This window comes from Callithrix jacchus, chromosome 18 (assembly GCF_049354715.1).
Source record: "Callithrix jacchus isolate 240 chromosome 18, calJac240_pri, whole genome shotgun sequence".
NCBI lineage: Eukaryota > Metazoa > Chordata > Mammalia > Primates > Cebidae > Callithrix > Callithrix jacchus.
The window spans coordinates 27,082,046-27,100,750 of NC_133519.1; the positions used below are offsets into that span (position 1 = coordinate 27,082,046).

At 34.5% G+C, this 18,705-nt stretch overlaps 1 protein-coding gene across 7 annotated transcripts in view; it reads left to right on the forward strand.

The window, feature by feature from the left end:
• COP1 (COP1 E3 ubiquitin ligase) overlaps nucleotides 1-18,705 on the forward strand; it is a 229,676-nt gene that overhangs the window by 100,106 nt on the left and 110,865 nt on the right. For all 7 annotated transcript variants that reach the window (XM_002760336.5, XM_008984964.4, XM_008984965.4 and 4 more), the window contains 2 exons: nucleotides 4,928-5,042; nucleotides 8,844-8,979. In XM_002760336.5, coding sequence (XP_002760382.3) covers nucleotides 4,928-5,042; nucleotides 8,844-8,979 — 251 coding nt within the window. The remainder of the gene's footprint in view (nucleotides 1-4,927; nucleotides 5,043-8,843; nucleotides 8,980-18,705) is intronic.

Genomic DNA, 18,705 nt, shown 5'->3' on the forward strand with positions numbered 1-18,705 from the left:
CTTCATCCAGGATTGGCAGTCTGTTTTTTTTCAGCCTACAGGTTGTTTAGGCTTGAAAAAGGGGTTTTGCCGGGGGATCCTTGGCTTCCTCCTATCTCTAATTTTCCCCACTAAAGAAATACATCTAACTGCCATAAGAATAAGGAGGAAGATTAATCTTAACTGCTTCCTGCTGACAGGGTGTGCTGTTTTGCTAAAACATCAGTCAGATTTCCCTGTGAGGCCTACCTACAGGTCTCAGCAAAAGCGGCCATTATCCCAGCCTCTGGTTGCATGACCATTTGGAGTTTGATGGCTGAAGGCAAGAAGAAAAAAGCTGGGTTATTAGAAAACATGTATCAAAGTAAGGGGAGAGAGGGGTAAGGACAGCTCAAAAACCTCAAAACCTTTTACTAGTCGGTTCAGGGGGATGGCGGTAAAAGCTTCTAAGGCCTAATAAACAGGCATAAATGAGGCAAAAACAGATTTTGAGAGGAATCTATTTGCTTTTAATTACTGGTGTTCCATGAGGAAAACCATGGTCTCTTCCCTCTCATGTGCATTTAGAGTGGCAAGGAAAAATGGAGAAAAATAGTTCAGTCAGCTGAGAAAAAGACCTTTTTTTCAGCAAAATAAGGTCCAAGAAAATAAAACCATAAATACCTTTTAAATATACCTATAAATTGGATATCTACTTTTAATTAAGCTGAGCATTCTTTAAGAAAACCCTTTTAAATCCCATTACCCGACTTTAGCCATGCTAAGTGGCCAATATTTCTGGCTTTCAAACTTTACAAAGGTTCAAAAAAAGGAAAATTCAAGGTGGTTCATGGTGGAGAAGAGAATCAACAAATAACAAAGGTTGCACAGATATCAAACCAGAAAGAACTCATTCCCTAAGCCAGGATTGAATCCCAGTTCACAAATGTAAAATGGCAGAGGCTAGAACAAAACGTTGCCACGTTATGCCAGGTAGTTACAGGTCTGGCTCCCAAGGATGTAAAACAGGATAGATGCCTGCAGCAAGATTTGCTGCTTACCATATAGAAAGTCATATAAATCAGACCAGATTTGTTACAACTTAAGACCAACATCACAAATTCTTTTTCGTAATTAAAACTTTACAGAGAATGTAAGCAGTAGTAATAGTTGGGGTCTTGGCCTAGTAAAATATTTTTTAAAAAAGAAAAAAAAATATCCTCTCACATAAAAGTTAACTGCTAATAGGGTAGAGAAGAAAAGTTCAAAGTGTTAAAACGTCTGTGGTGAATGAAGAGACCCCCCCCCACCACCACCACCACCACAAACAGGCTTTGTGTGAACAACATGGCCTTTATTCACCTGGGTGCAGGCAGGCTGAGGCCGAAAAGGGCATCAGCAAAGGCCGGTAGGATAGGAGTTGGTTTTATAGGTTTGGGGTGGACAGTGGAAAGTTATAGTGTAGTGCTGTTTTTTGCAAGCTGGGCGCGGTTCATAGCGTGTAGGTGTAGTCATGAAGTTGAACAAGGTCGGTGACAAAGTCCAATGGCTTTATCAATTAGGGCGGGAATAAGGAACAATAGAGAATGTCTCAGAGTTAAGTAGGTGCCTCAGGGGTTGATCATTTCTACAGTCTTCTAGTTACTTTAGATTTTCCAGGAACTCATCTGGAGTGTCCGTGCAGTTCACAGAGGTAACATGGCATCCATGGCACCAGCCTAAAAGACCTTACACAAATTGCCAGGGTAACCCTGAAGGAAGAACCTCTTTTTTTATATATACAAATGGGTTTCTTTACCCCTGGCCCAGACCAAGTGGTAGTCTGCTCAGTCAGCCACAGGGCACAGGCCTTGGTAGTGGTCATGGCTCATTCCCACCCTGAGTGGCCATTGGACACTGCACACACAGGTGGCAGACAAAGCCATACACCCAAGCCTGGAGGGAAGGGGAGCAGGGAGGGAGCCATCACTGTCCAACCCATTCTGAGCCTGTGCCTGCAGCCACTGAAGTGGGTGTGAACCACCTCCAGTATTATAAAAGAAAAGATAGGTGTGGTAACTGTTTTGGGGAGGAGGAGCAAGAGGAATGCCATAGGACAAAAAGGCCCAGAAGCGAAAGGGTTAGCATTTCACTCACCCTTCCTTTGGGCCTACATTGTGTAGTGAAAATGTTGCAGAACTTACTCCTTAGTTCAGTTAAGAAAGATTAGGCTCAGGGACACCTACAAGGGTGAGGAAAGTGGAATTCATTGGGCAAAAAGGAAAAATAACACTCAGCAAATTGAGAGAGAGTCCTGCTAGCAGATAAAGTACAGTTCATACTTCCTATTTTGTCACTGAATAGTAGAAAGGTATACATGCAAAGGTCTGGATTTAATGCAGTTAATTTGTATGGCCTTAAGGACATCATTGTATTATTCAACTATACAATTTCAGAAATTCTTTTAGAGATGGCTCATTGGTAATAAACTTTGTTTTTGTTTATGATGTTGCAAGATAGCTTTTTGGGGTTCTGAATTTTAGGTGTTCTTTTCTCAATTTTATTAAGATTCTTGACATCCTTTTTGTTCTAGCTTCTTTCTACTGCTCTTGAAAAGCATTTTGCTTCTTTAGTTGTTCCTAAATGAGTTATCTTTTCATCTGATTTTAAGATCTATTTGCTTTATAGACCAAAACATGGCTTCATCTTAGTGTATCTAATTGTAGGTTTCTTTTTAATTATGTCACTTGATCAGAATAATTTCTGCATCTGTATTCAGTTCTGGAAAATTCTCAGCCATCAATTCTTCAAATATTTCTTCTTTTGTTTCTTGCTCTTCTGGGTCTCTGGCCATGTTTCAAACTGTTATTCTTTTATACCTCTTATATTGTTTTTCAATGTTTTTGTCCATTTGGCTTTTATCCTACATTCTGGGCAATTCTTTCAGATTTCTCCTCTAGTTTGTAAATTGTTTTCAGTTTCCCTCCTTGTGGTCCCCGGGCTTAATTCTTCAAATCCCAGTTCAATTACTTGTTTTGTGTAGGTATTGCCCTCCTCTTTCCCCCTGCCCTGTGCTGTTAAATTTTATTTATCATTACATCTCTGAGTTCACCTTCCTGTTTGTCTGTTAAGTCTTTGAAAATTATCTTACTTTCTGGCCAGGCTTGATGGCTCACACCCGTAATCCAAACACTTTGGAGGCCAACGCAGGCGGATCACCTGAGGTCAGGAGTTCAAGACCAGCCTGACCAACATGGTGAAACCCCGTCTTAAAAAAAGACAAAAGAAAATTATCTTTCTTTCTTGTGAGTTGTTGACAAAGAGAGTCAAACTCTATAAAATATTTAAAGAAATTTATTTGGAGCCAAATAAACTCTTTTTCAAAGAGGTTTATTTGGAGCAAAGAAAAAAAAGTGAGTGACCATGGCCCGAAGCACAGTCTCAAGAGGTCCTGAAGTGCCCAAGGTGGTTGGGTTGCAGCTTGGTTTTACACATTTTAAGGAGACATAAGACATCCATCAATACTTTGAAGTTTACATTGATTCAGTCTGGAAAGGCAGGACCGCAGGGTGGGGACAGAGGGTGGAAACAGGGATTGGCTTACAGGTCACACATGGATTCAGAGATTTTTTGATTGGCTGTTGGTTCAAAGAGTTAAGTTACTATCTAAAGACCTGGAATTAATAGAAAGGAGAGTTATTCATCCTTTCTATTAATAACATAGGTTAAGATAAGGGGTTGTGGAGACCAAAATTTTTATGTAGATGAAGTCTCATAGGTGGCCACCTATAGAGGCAGTAGATGGCAAATGTTTCCTAATTAGGCTGGACTCTCAGTATCTATTCAGGATTGGGAGGGCCTGGAAGGGGAAGGGTATAGTTATGCTAATACAGATGCAAAGTTTTCCCCAGAAAAGACTGCTTTGCAGGGTCCTTTCAAAATATGGCAGAAAACATATTTGGGGGTAAAATATGTTGACGTCCTTCTTTATATGTCATGTGACATTATTCCAGAGTCAGGTTGAAAATTAAGAGAGATTATATAGGGTTAAATAAAACCCATATGATGAGATTGTTATTGTTTGTAGGGCATGACTCTTCATCTTCTTAAATAGGAATTTGGTCAGGAAAGAGAACTGAGAGTTTAGTTCTCAGAGTGAAGCAGTGCTTTCAAATCTGACTCTTACCTCCCATCTAGTTTTATCAAAGCAGGGATTCACTGTAGTATGCACTACAGTACCTTAGTACATTTTAGTTTATGCATTTGGCATTTTTGTATAGTTATTGGTGAATTTGTGCCAGCAACTAAGTAATATACATTTAGGACCACAAACCTTTGTTTTTTAATAGGACTTATATTCTAACATTTTTCAGGGGATTATTGCCTTTATATCTGATTTTCTTATTTTGTCTTTTTTTTCTTATTTTTTTGACAAAACTTATGACTACTTTTGTGCCATGTCATTTTGTTTGTCTAATGAATATATCAAACTCTTTGGCGTGTGTATATTACTGCCTCTTAATCTGATAATTAGTATTAAATAGATAGTTAAGAACTATTCCCGTAATTCAAGGGTATAAGGCTACAATGTAAGGATAATGAAAAAACTCATTTTTAATTTGATAATTATTTTCTAACAATTTCTGGATATTAAGAGTCCTAAAATTCTAAATTTTAGAATGGCATAAATGAATTCTGTCTTCATTTTATTTGTAGCATTGAAGATGTTTGTCATTTTAGTCTTGTAAAACTGGATTTTAGAGCTTATTTTAAAAAGCATTATTAGTTTTAATTATTCTGTGAATGAATTTGGTTTCTATTTTCATGTTAAAAGAAAAATTGGAAAACATCTCAAAATTATAGTTTTGACCATTTGTAATTATTTTACTGTGATTAACTTCTGAAGGCAAATGCTCGAACATTAGAGTATTCTGTGCAAAAGAAAAGTATTGTTTATTCTAAGTTGTGTATTTCCTTATTGTTGTTTTAGACAAAGAAACAGCCTTGGTATAACAGCACATTAGCATCAAGACGAAAACGACTTACTGCTCATTTTGAAGACTTGGAGCAGTGTTACTTTTCTACAAGGATGTCTCATATCTCAGGTACATATCCAGACTTTCTCACATTATCTCAGATCTGTATTTCAGATCTGTTTCTAGATTTTTGTGCTGAATTTATGGAAAATTCTAATTGAAAAGCGAAAGGATGTATTTTTGACAAAGTCTACCAGATCATCATGGAGGTTTGTAGTGATCTTGGAGAATACCGTAACTTTCCTATGACTATTTTTTGTTCGATATTTGCGAATTCCAAATTTTTAGCCAGCTAGATAAGGGTAAAAATAAAGTCAGCCATGAACATGTAGCTAGCAAAAATAAGTTTCGTTCAGTTGCCTCCTAGTATTTAACATTAAATAAACATTAAGTTCTAAGCATGGTCCTCTGTGCTAAGAATAAAAAGATGACAGAAGTGATTTCTGTCTTTAAAGAGTGTTGTAAATTGAGTCAGGGAAAGCAACAAACAGTTCTGTGTGATATTTATATGTTGTATAAATTTATAGGAGTATCATGAGAATGGATAATATCTACTAATACAACTGGTAGTAAAAAAAAAATCCAGGCCAAGCTGAAAATTGGGAGGTATAAGGGAATGATCAGTGTAGGGATTTCAGAGGAGTTGTATATGCGCCATTCTAGTATGAATTAACTGAAAAAGATAATTGAAAACATGTTCAAAGTAGAGGAAATAACATATGTAAAGATGTGGATGTGATAGCATAGGATATTTCTATTACTGTAAGGAAGTAATTTAACTTTTTTCTCTTTTTCTTAACTGTGTTCTTTAGTCTTTCTCAGTGTCTTTTCTCGTCAATGAAGTAGACATTAACACTAATCCTGATAAGTTTTTTAATGGTCATAAGTGGTGTGTGTAAGACACAATGCTTGGTACATGTTGGGTGCTCAATTAATTCGTGTCCTTAATGGGGCATCTCAAAATAAACCCCGCCAAGGGGGGAAAAAGTCTGATATTTTATTGGTTGTTAAAAACTGGGTGTTGGTTTTCTCTTGAATAAATATGTTTATATTATTTAAAATCTACATATTGCTTAGATCCTACAGACAAATTTGCCTCAGGATTGGTGGTATAGAAAAAGATATATTAGATTTACAAAGCATTTTTTCTCTGAAAACCAAGGGAGAAGCCAAGATTTTTATGTTTGAAATGAACAACAGACAGTTTTTATACATGGAAAACTTTCATTTATTGCCTGGGAATTAAGCCTCTTATTGTGCTTGTGTAATAATCTATAAATATAAACTACAATAGGAAGTTGTTAAGTTGAATGTTGCCTGATGCCTGCTTTCTGACTAGGAGAATGTTAACCCTTCATTCATTATTTGTTGGTATAATGTTGTAATACAACTATAGGCAAGTGGCAGACCTTAATAAAAAGAGATGGTAAAGAGATTGGGGGAGGCTTTATTATTAATAATTTTTAGGTCAGTAACAGCATAGGTATAATATGAAATAGTAAAGGTAATCACAAGCCAGTTCATTTTGAGGGGTGAAGCTTTACAGGAGAGTAGAATAATAAATTAAAACCAGGAGGAAAACTAGATAGGTTTTTATTTGTGTGGGTATGGCTGTATTATACCTAAAACATGTCTCTAGTTGTCAGGAATCTTGTTAGCTAGCTACTATAATTGTATTGGTGGATTGTAAGTTCCTCCTAGTACCTTTGACTGTAAAGGGGAAATTATAACTTCTCTGAAATGGAGTACCTAAGAGGTTGATTTTCCTTTGTATATGTTCACATGAGAATCTGTAAATCCATCTGTATTCCCTAACTTTTATTTCCAACTATGAAAATGAGAGATGAATATTAAATAACTGTTACTTTGGAGTTTTAATTGTAATTGAAATAGATGGTTAATTATAAAGAAAGAAAAGAGACATTGAATACACTTTGACAAACCAATTTGTAATTAGCATAGGAGAGGTGATATGTATGGATATTGATCATAAAACCCCACGCAAACAAAATCCTACCTTTTAGTAACCTCCTAAGTAAAAACCAGTTACTATACTTTCGGATGTGAAATAACTATTTTTATTGTTTTCTTTATGGTTTTTGTTGAAAGTAGCTGTTATTGAGCTTATATGATAGCCAGAAATCTAGTTAGCCTAGAACAGGATTATGGTCTCCAACAGAATACATAATACTGAATGCTTGTGAGTTTTATGTACTTAGGAATTGATGTCAAAATGGGAAAGGATAGGATAACATTGAAACAGTTTCTAAATTGATAAAACCAACCATCTTTCCAGTATGTAGAATGTTAAATAACTCACAGTAATAGGATTCCATATAAAAAGAATCATTAACTATTATATGCAGTACAGTTGTGGTTTTTATTTTTGCAAATAACCCGTGTTTTATTTATAACGTGTGGAATTTCCTGAGAATAATTTTTGTGGAGAAATAGTTTTATCTCAATACTGTTATGATATTCCCTGTTAGGTAATTCCTTTTGCTGTCTTTAGAATGGAAGCACTACTAATTCCACACTTTAAATCTAGGTGTTTTGATGGATTTGATTAGTGTTTAAATCTTTAAAATCTGTAAAATATCAAGGACAAAAGCTCACTCAGCTTCCTCAAGTAATGTTATTTATTATTTTTTATGTTGTTAGATAAATTCCATCATGCAGTTATCTTCAAGATAACCTAATATCTCCAGATAACAAATTCTTTACTGTACATTATATTATCTATGTAACTCTTTTAATGATTCTTGCATCTTACTTTTGTTAGGCTTACTGTTACTTCAGATGGCGTTTAAGAAGGGAAATCATGAAAGTTTACCTTGAAAAAGTTGTGTGTATGTATATGTACAAGCTTAGAATAAAGAAGCTATGAAAATACAGTGGTGTAACAAACTTAGTTTCAGTCTAGGAAGCTAAAGTGCTCATTGTGTGTTTTTTTTTTTTTTTCATCAGAAAGGAAAATATAAATTCAAATGACACATTGCTGAAAAGCAATGATTTTTTAAATTTATGCTTTTACTGTAGGTCTGCTTCTATTAATAGACCAGAGAATAGATTAGTTGTATTCTCAGTTACTTCATAAACTGATTTTATGTTTTAAATCCCACGTGATTTAGCTTTGAGTAGTTTACTGAAGTGGACTTTACCAAAGGTATCGGTATAGTGTTCTACTGGTTGGAATTGTTTTTTCATGTTTCACCAAGAGATTTGAATGAAAATTTATTTTTTTCTTGATGAAGGCACTCTTTGGGATAAATGGGAGCCATTTTAAACTTTTTTTTTTTTTTTTTTTTTTTTTTTTTTTTTTTTTAGCATTAGTAGTTCATAACATTGCAGTTTTCTATTCTCTTCCTGTAATATGATTTGAAAGATTTCAGTATATTATTTGAGCAAATATTTCTTCTTACTTATAAACCATTTTATCTAAAATGTTATTGTAAACTGCATTTTAACAATAAACATGGGCATAAATACGTATGCCAGTAAAGATAGTCCTTCAAACTAACAAATACCCATCCACTATATGTACTCTTCTTTATATCTTCACCCTCTCCATTGATGGATTTTTTTAGTTTAATGACTTTTCTCTCAAATAGTAGCTCTTTTATTATTATTTTTATTTTTCCATGACATTAATACCAAAAAAATTTAGAATTTACAGTGGAAAGAGACAGTATCTAAAGAACCGAGACATTTTTTATTAAAGCTGAAAAATTAACTGATTAAGTTGTGCGAACTAGTCTTTAATAAAATCTTTAAAACTTGTTTTTTGTATTTAGAATATAACTTTTAATTTGTGGATATGGCTCTTTGACTTACTTTGTAGTTCATCTATTTTTTTTTTTTTTCATATAGATGACAGTCGAACTGCTAGCCAGTTGGATGAATTTCAGGAATGCTTGTCCAAGTTTACTCGATATAATTCAGTACGACCTTTAGCCACGTTGTCATATGCTAGTGATCTCTATAATGGTTCCAGTATAGTCTCTAGGTAAGTATCAGGCGTACTTCTTACTATTTTATTTTGTAAGAACATCTAGAATTGAATTGAATTTGAGAAGCACTTACAGCATTATTGTTAAAAGTCTGGGTTCTAAAGTAACTTGCCAATTATTCTGTGATTTTAGGCAAGCTCCTGAGTTTCTATATGCCAAATTTCTTCATCTCTAAAATGGAATAATTGGTAGTATCCATCTCATAGGATTGTAGCTTTTTTGTAATATCTATGTCTGATTTTGATGACATGAGTCAAAACACATGAGTATCCTCTCCTCATAAGTGCTCCCACCTCTGCAGTTTTCTGGAAGCTTGTATAGAATTGATATTGTTTCTTTCTTAAATATTTTGTAGAATTTGCCAGTGAAGCTTCCAGAAAATAATTTTTACTACCAATTCAATTTTCTTAAGAGATTTAGGGTTAATCAAATTATCCATTTCTTCTTGATTCAGCATTATTATTAGTTTATGTCTTTTAAGACATTTACCCATCTTATCAGGGCTGTCCAACTTACTGGTGGACAATTGTTTATAATACTGCCTTATTATTCCTTTAATATGTTTGGATTCAGTGATGATTTTCCCTCTTTCATACCTGATAATGGATTTGGTTTCTTCTTACCTTTTTCCTGAAAAGTCTAGCTTAGAAGTTTATCAGTTTTATTGATCTTTCCAGAGAGCCAGCTCTTGGTTTTATTGATAGTCTGTATTTTTGTATTATCATTAAACTTTGCTCTTAATAATTTTCATTCTGCTGCATTTTGAAGGCTTAATTTTCTCTTATATGCTAATTTTTTAAGGTAAAAATTGTGGTCATTTGGTTGACGCCGTTCTTCTTTTCTACATTTTGTGCTATACATTTCCCTGTAAATACTTTGTTAACCACATCACATAAATACCGATGTGGCACTTTTCCATTTAATTTAGTTCAAAGTACTTTTTTAGCTATTCTTTTCATTTTTAAAAAAGTTTTTTTAATTGACAGATACAATTGTATGTATTTATTGCATACAGCATGCTTTGAAGTATATATTAGAATATCTTTTAATTTCCATCTTGATTTTTCTCTTTGAACCATGATTACTGAGACCGTTACTAGTTTTCAGATATTGGGATTTTCCAGTTATCTTTATGTTACTGATTTTTTTTTTTTTTTTTTTAAGAGATGGGATCTCATTATGCTGCCTAGTCTGTCCTCAGACTCCTGGGCTCATGCATTCCTCCTGCCTCAGCCTCCAAAATAGCTGGGACTACTGCTGTACTCAGCTTGATTATATTATTTTCATCATTATTTGAAATGTCTAATGCAATTTTATAATATACAGGAAAATAGAATGGAATAATTTTTCACATAACCATCACCCACATTCAGCAGTAGTTAAGATTTTGCTGTTCATGATCCATGTATCCTCTTCATTTTGATTATTTTTTGCTTTAAGTATTTTATTTTTTCTGTGCTCCCTGACCACCTTTTAAAAATTATTTTTTAATATTTTCAACTTCTTTTATATTAAAGGATACACATACGAGTCTGTTACATGGGTATATTACATGACACTGAGGCTTGAGGTCCTAGCATTCACCCAGGCAGCGAGCATAGGTACACAACAAGGGTTTCATAAGCCCATGTCCCCTGCCCTCTCCCACCTTCTCCCCATCTAGTAGTCCCCAGTGTTTATTGTTCCCATCTTTACATTCATGTGTTTTCAGTGTTTAGCTCCCACTTACAAGTGAGAACATGCATTATTTAGTTTTGTGTTCTTGCATTAATTCACTTTGGATAATGGCCTCCAGCCTCATGTTGCTGCAAAGGATATGGGTTTATTCTTTTTTGTGATTGTGTTGTATTCCATGATGTATATGTACCACATTTTCTTTAACCAATCCACTATTGATGGGCACCTAGATTGATTACATGTCTTTGCTACTGTGAATAGCACTGCAGCTATGAATGTACTAGTGCTTGTGTCTTTATGGTAGAACAATTTTCTTTTGTGCATATACCTAGTAATGGGATTGCTGGGTCAAATGGTAGTTCTGTTTTAAATTATATGACAGATCTCCAAACTGCTTTCGGTAGTGATTGATCTAGTCTGCATTCCTACCAACAGCATATAAGCATTCCGTTTCCTCCACAGCCTTGCCAGCATCTGTTAGTTTTTGACTTTTTAATAATTGCCATTCTGTTATGAGATGGTATCTCATTCTGGTTTTGATTTTTATTTATCTGATGATTAGTGATGTTGAGCATTTTTTTCATACACTTGTTGGTGACTTGCGTGTCTGTTCATGTCTTCTCATTTTTTGTTGGATTTTTGCTTTTCACAGGTTGATTTTTGTTTTTTAAAGTTTCTTGTAGATTTTAGACATTAGGCCTTTGTCAGATGCATAGTTTGCAAATACATTCTCCCATTCTTCTGTAGGCTGTCTCTGTTGGCCGTTTATTTAGCTGTGCAGAAGCTGTTTAATTTAATTAGGTCCCACTTGTCAATTTTTGGTTTTGTTGCAATTGCTTTTGAAGACTTATCCATAAATTATTTGCCAAAGCCTTTGTGAGGAAGGTTATGTCCTAGCTTTTCTTCTAGGATTTTTATAGTTTGAGGTCTTAGACTTAAGTTTTAATTGGTCTTGAGTTACTGTATATGGTAAGAATACTGGTCCAGTTTTATTCTTCTGCACATGGCTAGCCAGTTATCCAAGCACCATTGATTGAATAGGGAGTCCTTTCCCCCATTGCTTATTTTTGTTGATTTTAACCAAGATCAGATGGTGTAGGTTTGCAGCTTTATGCCTGAGTTCTCTATTCTATTCCATTGGTCTGTGTATCTGTTTTTGTATCTACCAGTGCCATGCTGTTTGGGTTACTGTAGCTTGACAGTATAAATAGAAGTTGGGTAGTATGCCTCCAGTTATGTTCATTTTGCCTAGCACTGCTTTGGCTATTCAAGCTCTTTTTTGGTTTCGTGTGAATTTTGGAATAGTTTTTTCTAATTCTGTGAAAAATGGCATCAATATTTTAAGGATAGTATTGGATCTGTAAATTGCTTTAAACAGTATTGCCATTTTAACAATATTGATTGTTCCCCAGTCCATGCTTATGGAAGAATTTTCTGTTTATTTGTGTCATATTCCATTTCTTTCAGCAGGGCTTTGTGTTCTCTTTGAGATCTTCCACCTCCTTGCTCAGATGAGTTCCTACGTATTTTATTTTCTTTGTGGCTATTGCCAGTAGGATTGTGTTCTTGATTTCTTTCTCAGCCAGAACGTTATTAGTATATGGAAATGCTACCAAGTTTTGTACATCCATTTTGTATTCTGAAACTTTACTGAATTTATCAATTCCAGGAGCCATTTGGCAGAGTCTTTAGGGTTTTCTGTGTATAGAATCATATTGTCAGTGAAAAGAGATAATTTGACTTACTCTTTTCCGATGTGGATGCCATTTCTTTCTTTCTATTAACAGATTGCTCTGGTTAGGACTTCCAGTAGTATGTTGAATAGGAGTGGTGAAAGTGGGCATCCTTGTCTTGTTCTAATTGTCAGAGGGGAATGGTTTCAGCTTTTACCCATTCACTATTGTGTTGCATATGAGTTTGTCATACATGGCTCTTACTATTTTGGGTTATATTCTTTTGATGCCTAGTCTGTTGAGGGTTGTTATCATGAAGGGATGTTGGATTTTATCAAAGACTTTTTCTGCATCTGTTGAAACGGTATTATGTTTTTTGGTTTTTTATTCTTTTTATGTGGTGAATCACATTTATTGATTTGCATATTTTGAATCAAGCCTGATATTGCAGGAATAAAGCATACTTGATTATGGTAAGTTAACTTTTAGTGTGCTCCTGGGTTCAGCTTACAAGTATTTTGCTGAGAATTTTTGTGCCTGTTTATGAGCAATATTGGCTTGCAGTTTTCTTTTATCGTTGTGTCTCTACCAGATTTTGGTATCAGGCTGATTCTGGATTCATAGAATGAATTAGGGAGAAGCCCCTCCTTGATTTTTTTGGAAGTTTCAGTAGGATTGGTATCAATTCTTTGTACATCTGTTAGAATTTGTCTGTGAATCATCTGGTCCAGGGCTCTTTTTGGTTGGTAGTTTTTTTTGTTTTGTTTAAATTACTGATTGAATTTCTGAACTTGTTACTGGTCTGTTCAGGTTTTCAGTTTCTAATTCATTGACCTTTGCGGGGGAGTGTGTGTGTTTCCAAGAATTTATCCATTTCCTCTAGATATTCTAGTCTTTGTGCATAGATCTAGATGTTCATAATAATCTCTCAGGAGCTTTTATATTTCTATAGGATTGGTTGTATTTTCATCTTTTTCATTTCTGATTGCACTTATTTTGATGTTCTTTTTTTTTCTTTGTTAATCTTGCTAGTGGTCTATCAATCTTGTTTATTCTTTTGGAGAACCAGCTCTTGGTTTTATTGATCTTTTATATGGACTTTTGGGTCTCAATTTCATTCAGTTCTTCTCTGATTTTAGTTTTTTTTTTTCTAGCTTTGGAATTAGATTGTTCTTTTTCTTGTAGTTCTTCTACATATGATGTCAGGTCATTAATTTGAAATATTTCTAACCACTTGATGAAGGCATTTAATGCTATAAATTTTCTTCTCTACATTACTTTAGCTGCATCCAAATATTTTGATAAGTTGTATGTCTATTTTCATTAATATCAAAGTATTTTTTTCATTCTTGCCTTAATTTTTTTGTTTATCCAAGGATTATTCAGAAGCAAGTTGTTTAATTTTTACGTCTTTGTGTAGTTTTGAGAAATCTTCTTGATATGGATTTCTATTTTTATTCACAGTGGTCCAAGAATATGCTTAGTCTGATTTCGATTTTTTAAAAATTTATTAAGACTTGCTTTAGAGCCAAGCATATGGTCTGTCTTAAAACATGTTCCCTGTACTGATGAGAAATTTGTATATTCAGTGGTTGTTGGGTGTAGTACTCTGTGTATGTGTATCCAGTTGATCAAGTGTAGAGTTTAAGTACGGAATTTCATTGTTAGTTTTCTGCCTCCATGATCTGTCTAATGGTGTGAGTGGGGTGTTGAAATCCCCCACTATTACTGTGTGGCTAAGTCTTGTCGTAAGTCAAGAATAATTTGTTTTATGAATCTGGGTGCTCCAATGTTGGGTGTGTATATGCTTAAGTAATTTGAACAAATCTCAGAAACTAATTTGCAACTCTTAAAATGGACATTGTAGAGCCACAGGGCTGTATCACGTCTAAGAAAATTAACAGCAATTCCTTGGTGTAATCAAATTGCTAGTTCATGTTCAATTAGAATGACTAACCCAAAAAGATGTTTTTTGAGGCATATCAGGAATTTGGTAAATTTTAACTTGACAAGTATTGCTAAAACTTAGCATGCTTTTCATTTACAGGAGTAAGTTTTTCTTTTTAATTTTTAATTTTCCTTTCTTTTCCTTTTTTTTATTTTGAGACGGAGTTTCGCTCTTGTTACCCAAGCTGGAGTGCAATGGCGCGATCTCGGCTCACCGCAACCTCCGCCTCCTGGGTTCAGGCAATTCTGCCTCAGCCTCCCGAGTAGCTGGGATTACAGGCGTGCACCACCATGCCCAGCTAATTTTTGTATTTTTAGTAGAGACGGGGTTCCACCATGTTGACCAGGATGGTCTCGATCTGTTGACCTCGTGATCCACCCACCTCGGCCTCCCAAAGTGCTGGGATTACAGGCGTGAGCCACCACACCCGGCCTAATTTTCATTTTTAAAGATGGGGTTTCACCATGTTGGTCAGGCTGGTGAACTCCCGACCTCAGGTGATCTGCCCGCCTTGGCCTCCAAAGTGCTTGGATTACCCGCCTTGGCCTCCAAAGTGCTTGGATTACAGGCGTGAGCCACTACGCCCAGCCAGGAGTAAGATTTTAATTTGTTGTGTATATGAAGATCTTAAAATTTAAGCCATTAGCTAATTAAACTTGCAGGAGATTTTCTATTGTATTCTAGCAGCTGTTTAATTTAGTAATGAATAAGATTAGAATCATACATTCATTAATTTTTCTGTATGTTGGCACTGGACTGAGTAAAATTTGAAAATGCAGCGATAATGGGGTTTATTTATTACATACTTTAATTAACAAAAATTCATTGACAGACCAAACTTGGCATATAATCGTGAACAGGCCAGACATGCTTGGATTTAGGAGAGCTTACAATCTTATTTTAGTGTGCTTATAGATAAGAAATAAAAGAACTGTTTATGACAGTTTAGTTTGGAGCAACAGTTTAGCATTATTACTTAAATTTGTAACTACGTTAAGATGTATGCTATGCTTTTAAGGACTTCAGAAATGTAGATTGAGTGTGAAATGGCAAAAATAACTGTCAAAGTTTATTTATAATATGGACCTGATATGTAGGCACTTTTATTCATAGTTATGTGACAATACTGGAGTTAGAATGTAATTCATATTAGAACTCTATTGTAGTGCTGATTTATAGCCTTGACCATTGTGAATTTATCTTGTATTTTCTTCATTAAAAAAATCAAAACTTTATTGTTAACATTATGTTAACAGAAGCCACATCTCTACATGGAAGATGTGTGATTGGTTTTTAGTCTCTTTCATAAAATACTAATAATCTTTTTTATTTTTTTCATTCCTGAAAGCCATTTTAGCTAGATTTTGGGGAAGAAGGGGTTTCATTATTGCTTTTTTAAAGCTTGATTTAATGTAGTCTTGGATTTTTTTAAATGGCTAATAAACCCTAATCATACTGACATTTATGTGAAAACGTTGTGCATTCTGAGGCAGAAATAAATTCTTAAGAAGACCTAAACAAGATCTTAGTTCGGAGATACTAGTTTAAATTGTGGTTAGTTACATTTAAACATTTTGGCTAATGTAAAAAATTTTAAAGATACCTCTAGTTGGGCCATCTTGGATGCTATTTATTTTTTTCCTATTAATTACACTGAAATAATTATTTTTAAAGAAAAAAATCCAATTTTAAAGTTTCTTAGGCATGAGAGATGAAAACTAGCAAGGAAGGATAACATAGCCAAAGAAATGAAGGTGTGAAAAACTCTCACAGCCCTGGTGATTTTTTTGCTTTTCTTAGTTTCTTATATTCAAAAACGTTATTGATAATAAATTTACTTTAAAGCCTTACTTCCTCTCAAAAAAGGAAATTCCATTAACTTCAATCAGAAAGAGGAATGAAGAGGCCAGGTTTGGTTCCTCACACCTGTAATCCTAGCACTTTGAGGGAACAAGACAGGCAAATCACTTGAGGCCAGGAGTTCAAGACCCGCCTGGCTAGCACAGTGAATCCCTGTCTCTACTAAAAATACAAAAAGTAGCTAGGCATGGTGGTGCATGTCTGTAATCCCAGCTACTTGGGAGGCTGAGGCAGGAGAATCCCTTGAACCTGGGAGGCGGAGGTTGCGGTGAGCTGAGATCACTGCACTAGGCAACAGAGTGAGACTGTCTCAAACAAAAAGGCCTATTAAACAAGTGTTTGAGAGGGCACATAATGTTGAATTTGGTGCATTATTTTGTTACTTTGTAAAAGAGATAATTATTCTTACTGTAAAATTGCATGAGTTCGTCACTTATTGCAGTAATAATCGCACTGAGAGAAAAGGCCAAACCAGAAATGTGTTTTTCTTCCTTTGCTTATTTGGAGTTAAGACTATACCCCACAGACCACAAGGTGGCAGCATTTGTTTACTTTGACACTGTCTCAACTATTAAACAATAGACCAGGTATGGAATTGGTGACATACAGTGAAGTTCACTCTCATTGGTAGAAGAAGGTCCTAGATAAGCAGTGGCAAGTAATAGGAAAGAAGACAGTTATTGGATTCTTTTTACACTTAGCAATAATAGCATATTTTGCATTTTTTCTTCTATTAGGTTTTCAGTGTCCAGAGAGGAATCGTTTGAAACTGTGTAATTTAAACTTTCTCAATATACTTTCTCAATATACTTAGTAATGATGGTTGTCTTTTGAATTCCTAGTTTGAATTTTGTACAACTAGATTGTTATGGTCAAAATTGTTATGCAGTCTACCTCTAGAGATTATTTTAGTATTTTTACTTATGTTTACTCAAACTGTTGGAATGGAGTTGTATAAAGCATTAGTAAATTCCTAAGAAGAAAATAGTTATATATAGTGGCATTCATTGATGCTAGAACAGTCTCTACACTGGTAATGTGGAATGTGTTACTTACTCTTTTTTAGACAACATCATAAATACTGTACATGAATTCCCTAATTCATTTAATTCTTGTTTCAACCCTATGTAGCAAGGTATTGCTATTAATTTCATTTTACTGCTGAAAAAACTGAGATAGAAATTTTGTAACTTGTCCAAGATAAACATAATGCTAGTAACAGACAACTGAGATTTGGACCCAGGCATACATGAATTCTAGTGCTCTTTTATTTACTTAAGGATCTGTAGAAACCTTGTAAAGTTTCAGAAAACACTTTTCCTTTGAGGCACCCAGAAGAAAAAGAGGACTGAATTGTTTTGAGATTCTGACACTGTGTATCTCTATTTCTGTAAGGAGGTCAAAATAATGAACATTTTTTGATACTAATTTTTCTACATATACTGCACCTTAATGTCACTTTTTACAATAGTTACAAGGATCCTTTTTGCTAAGCGGTAATTTATAATGACAACATATGCGGATTCAGGTTTAGGGTAACTTTTAATATGTTCCTTATTGAAGAATGCTTATGAGCTTTAATTTTATATTTAAAAAGAGATCTCTGGGTAATTATTGACTTGTTTTCTAAGGAATAGGTATGATTTTTAAGACTACCAATGTACTTTCTCTTTTTGTCAGAAGATATTTCCATTATTGTCTCAAGCGTTATTGACCATATGGGAGTTGGTTGAGAAATGAGATGAATGATTGTGCAGAGGAAGGAATTTTCTTGCCAACTTTTGCCTAGGGCCTGTCTTTTAAAGCAGTTGTTTTTTAAACTGTGTTTTAGGCTGGGAGCTTCATCTAGGCAGGGGCCTTACCTGTCTTATTTCTTGCATATTTCCATGTTTATAAATATTTTTTAAATGAATGCATGAGTGAACAAAAACATTTTACCTGATGGGAGAGGATCCAGAGCAAGTAGAACTCTAGCATTTGTCCATATATGTTCACTTATTTGCTTATGAATAAGTAATCCTTGGAAGAAATAATCCTTAGCCTATGAAAGAAGTTTGTGAATTACCAATGGCATGTGACAGAAATATAAATTCATGCTAACAATTTAAAAAGGAGTATAAGAGTGTCAGCAAGTCTTGGTGAGTTTTCTGCTTCTGTGGTATTTCATAATATAGATGACTCAAAATATAGGTAAAAAGGAAACACAAGCAATCTAAGCTTAAACTTTGAAAGTCACTACATGTACTCCCTTCCTCATAACTTCTACCCTAAAATTTTCCTGTTCCTAATCTCCACTTGTTTTTCCTGTTTATTTTCCTTTGCTTTTGTCAGAGACTTTTCACTGGTACAGAGTGAAACCATATGAAATAATTTTACACATATCCACAAAACAAGTGTTAATTAGGTCAGCATTTAAGATTTTAGTAGACTTGTGAAGATTTGTCATAAATCAGTGTTTGTTATCCAAGAGATAAAAGTAGAACTAATGACTAGAAGCCACATTTTAAGGTTAATATAAGGAAGATCTTATAGTCAGCAGTGTGCTGAGGTAGAATAAGCTTCCT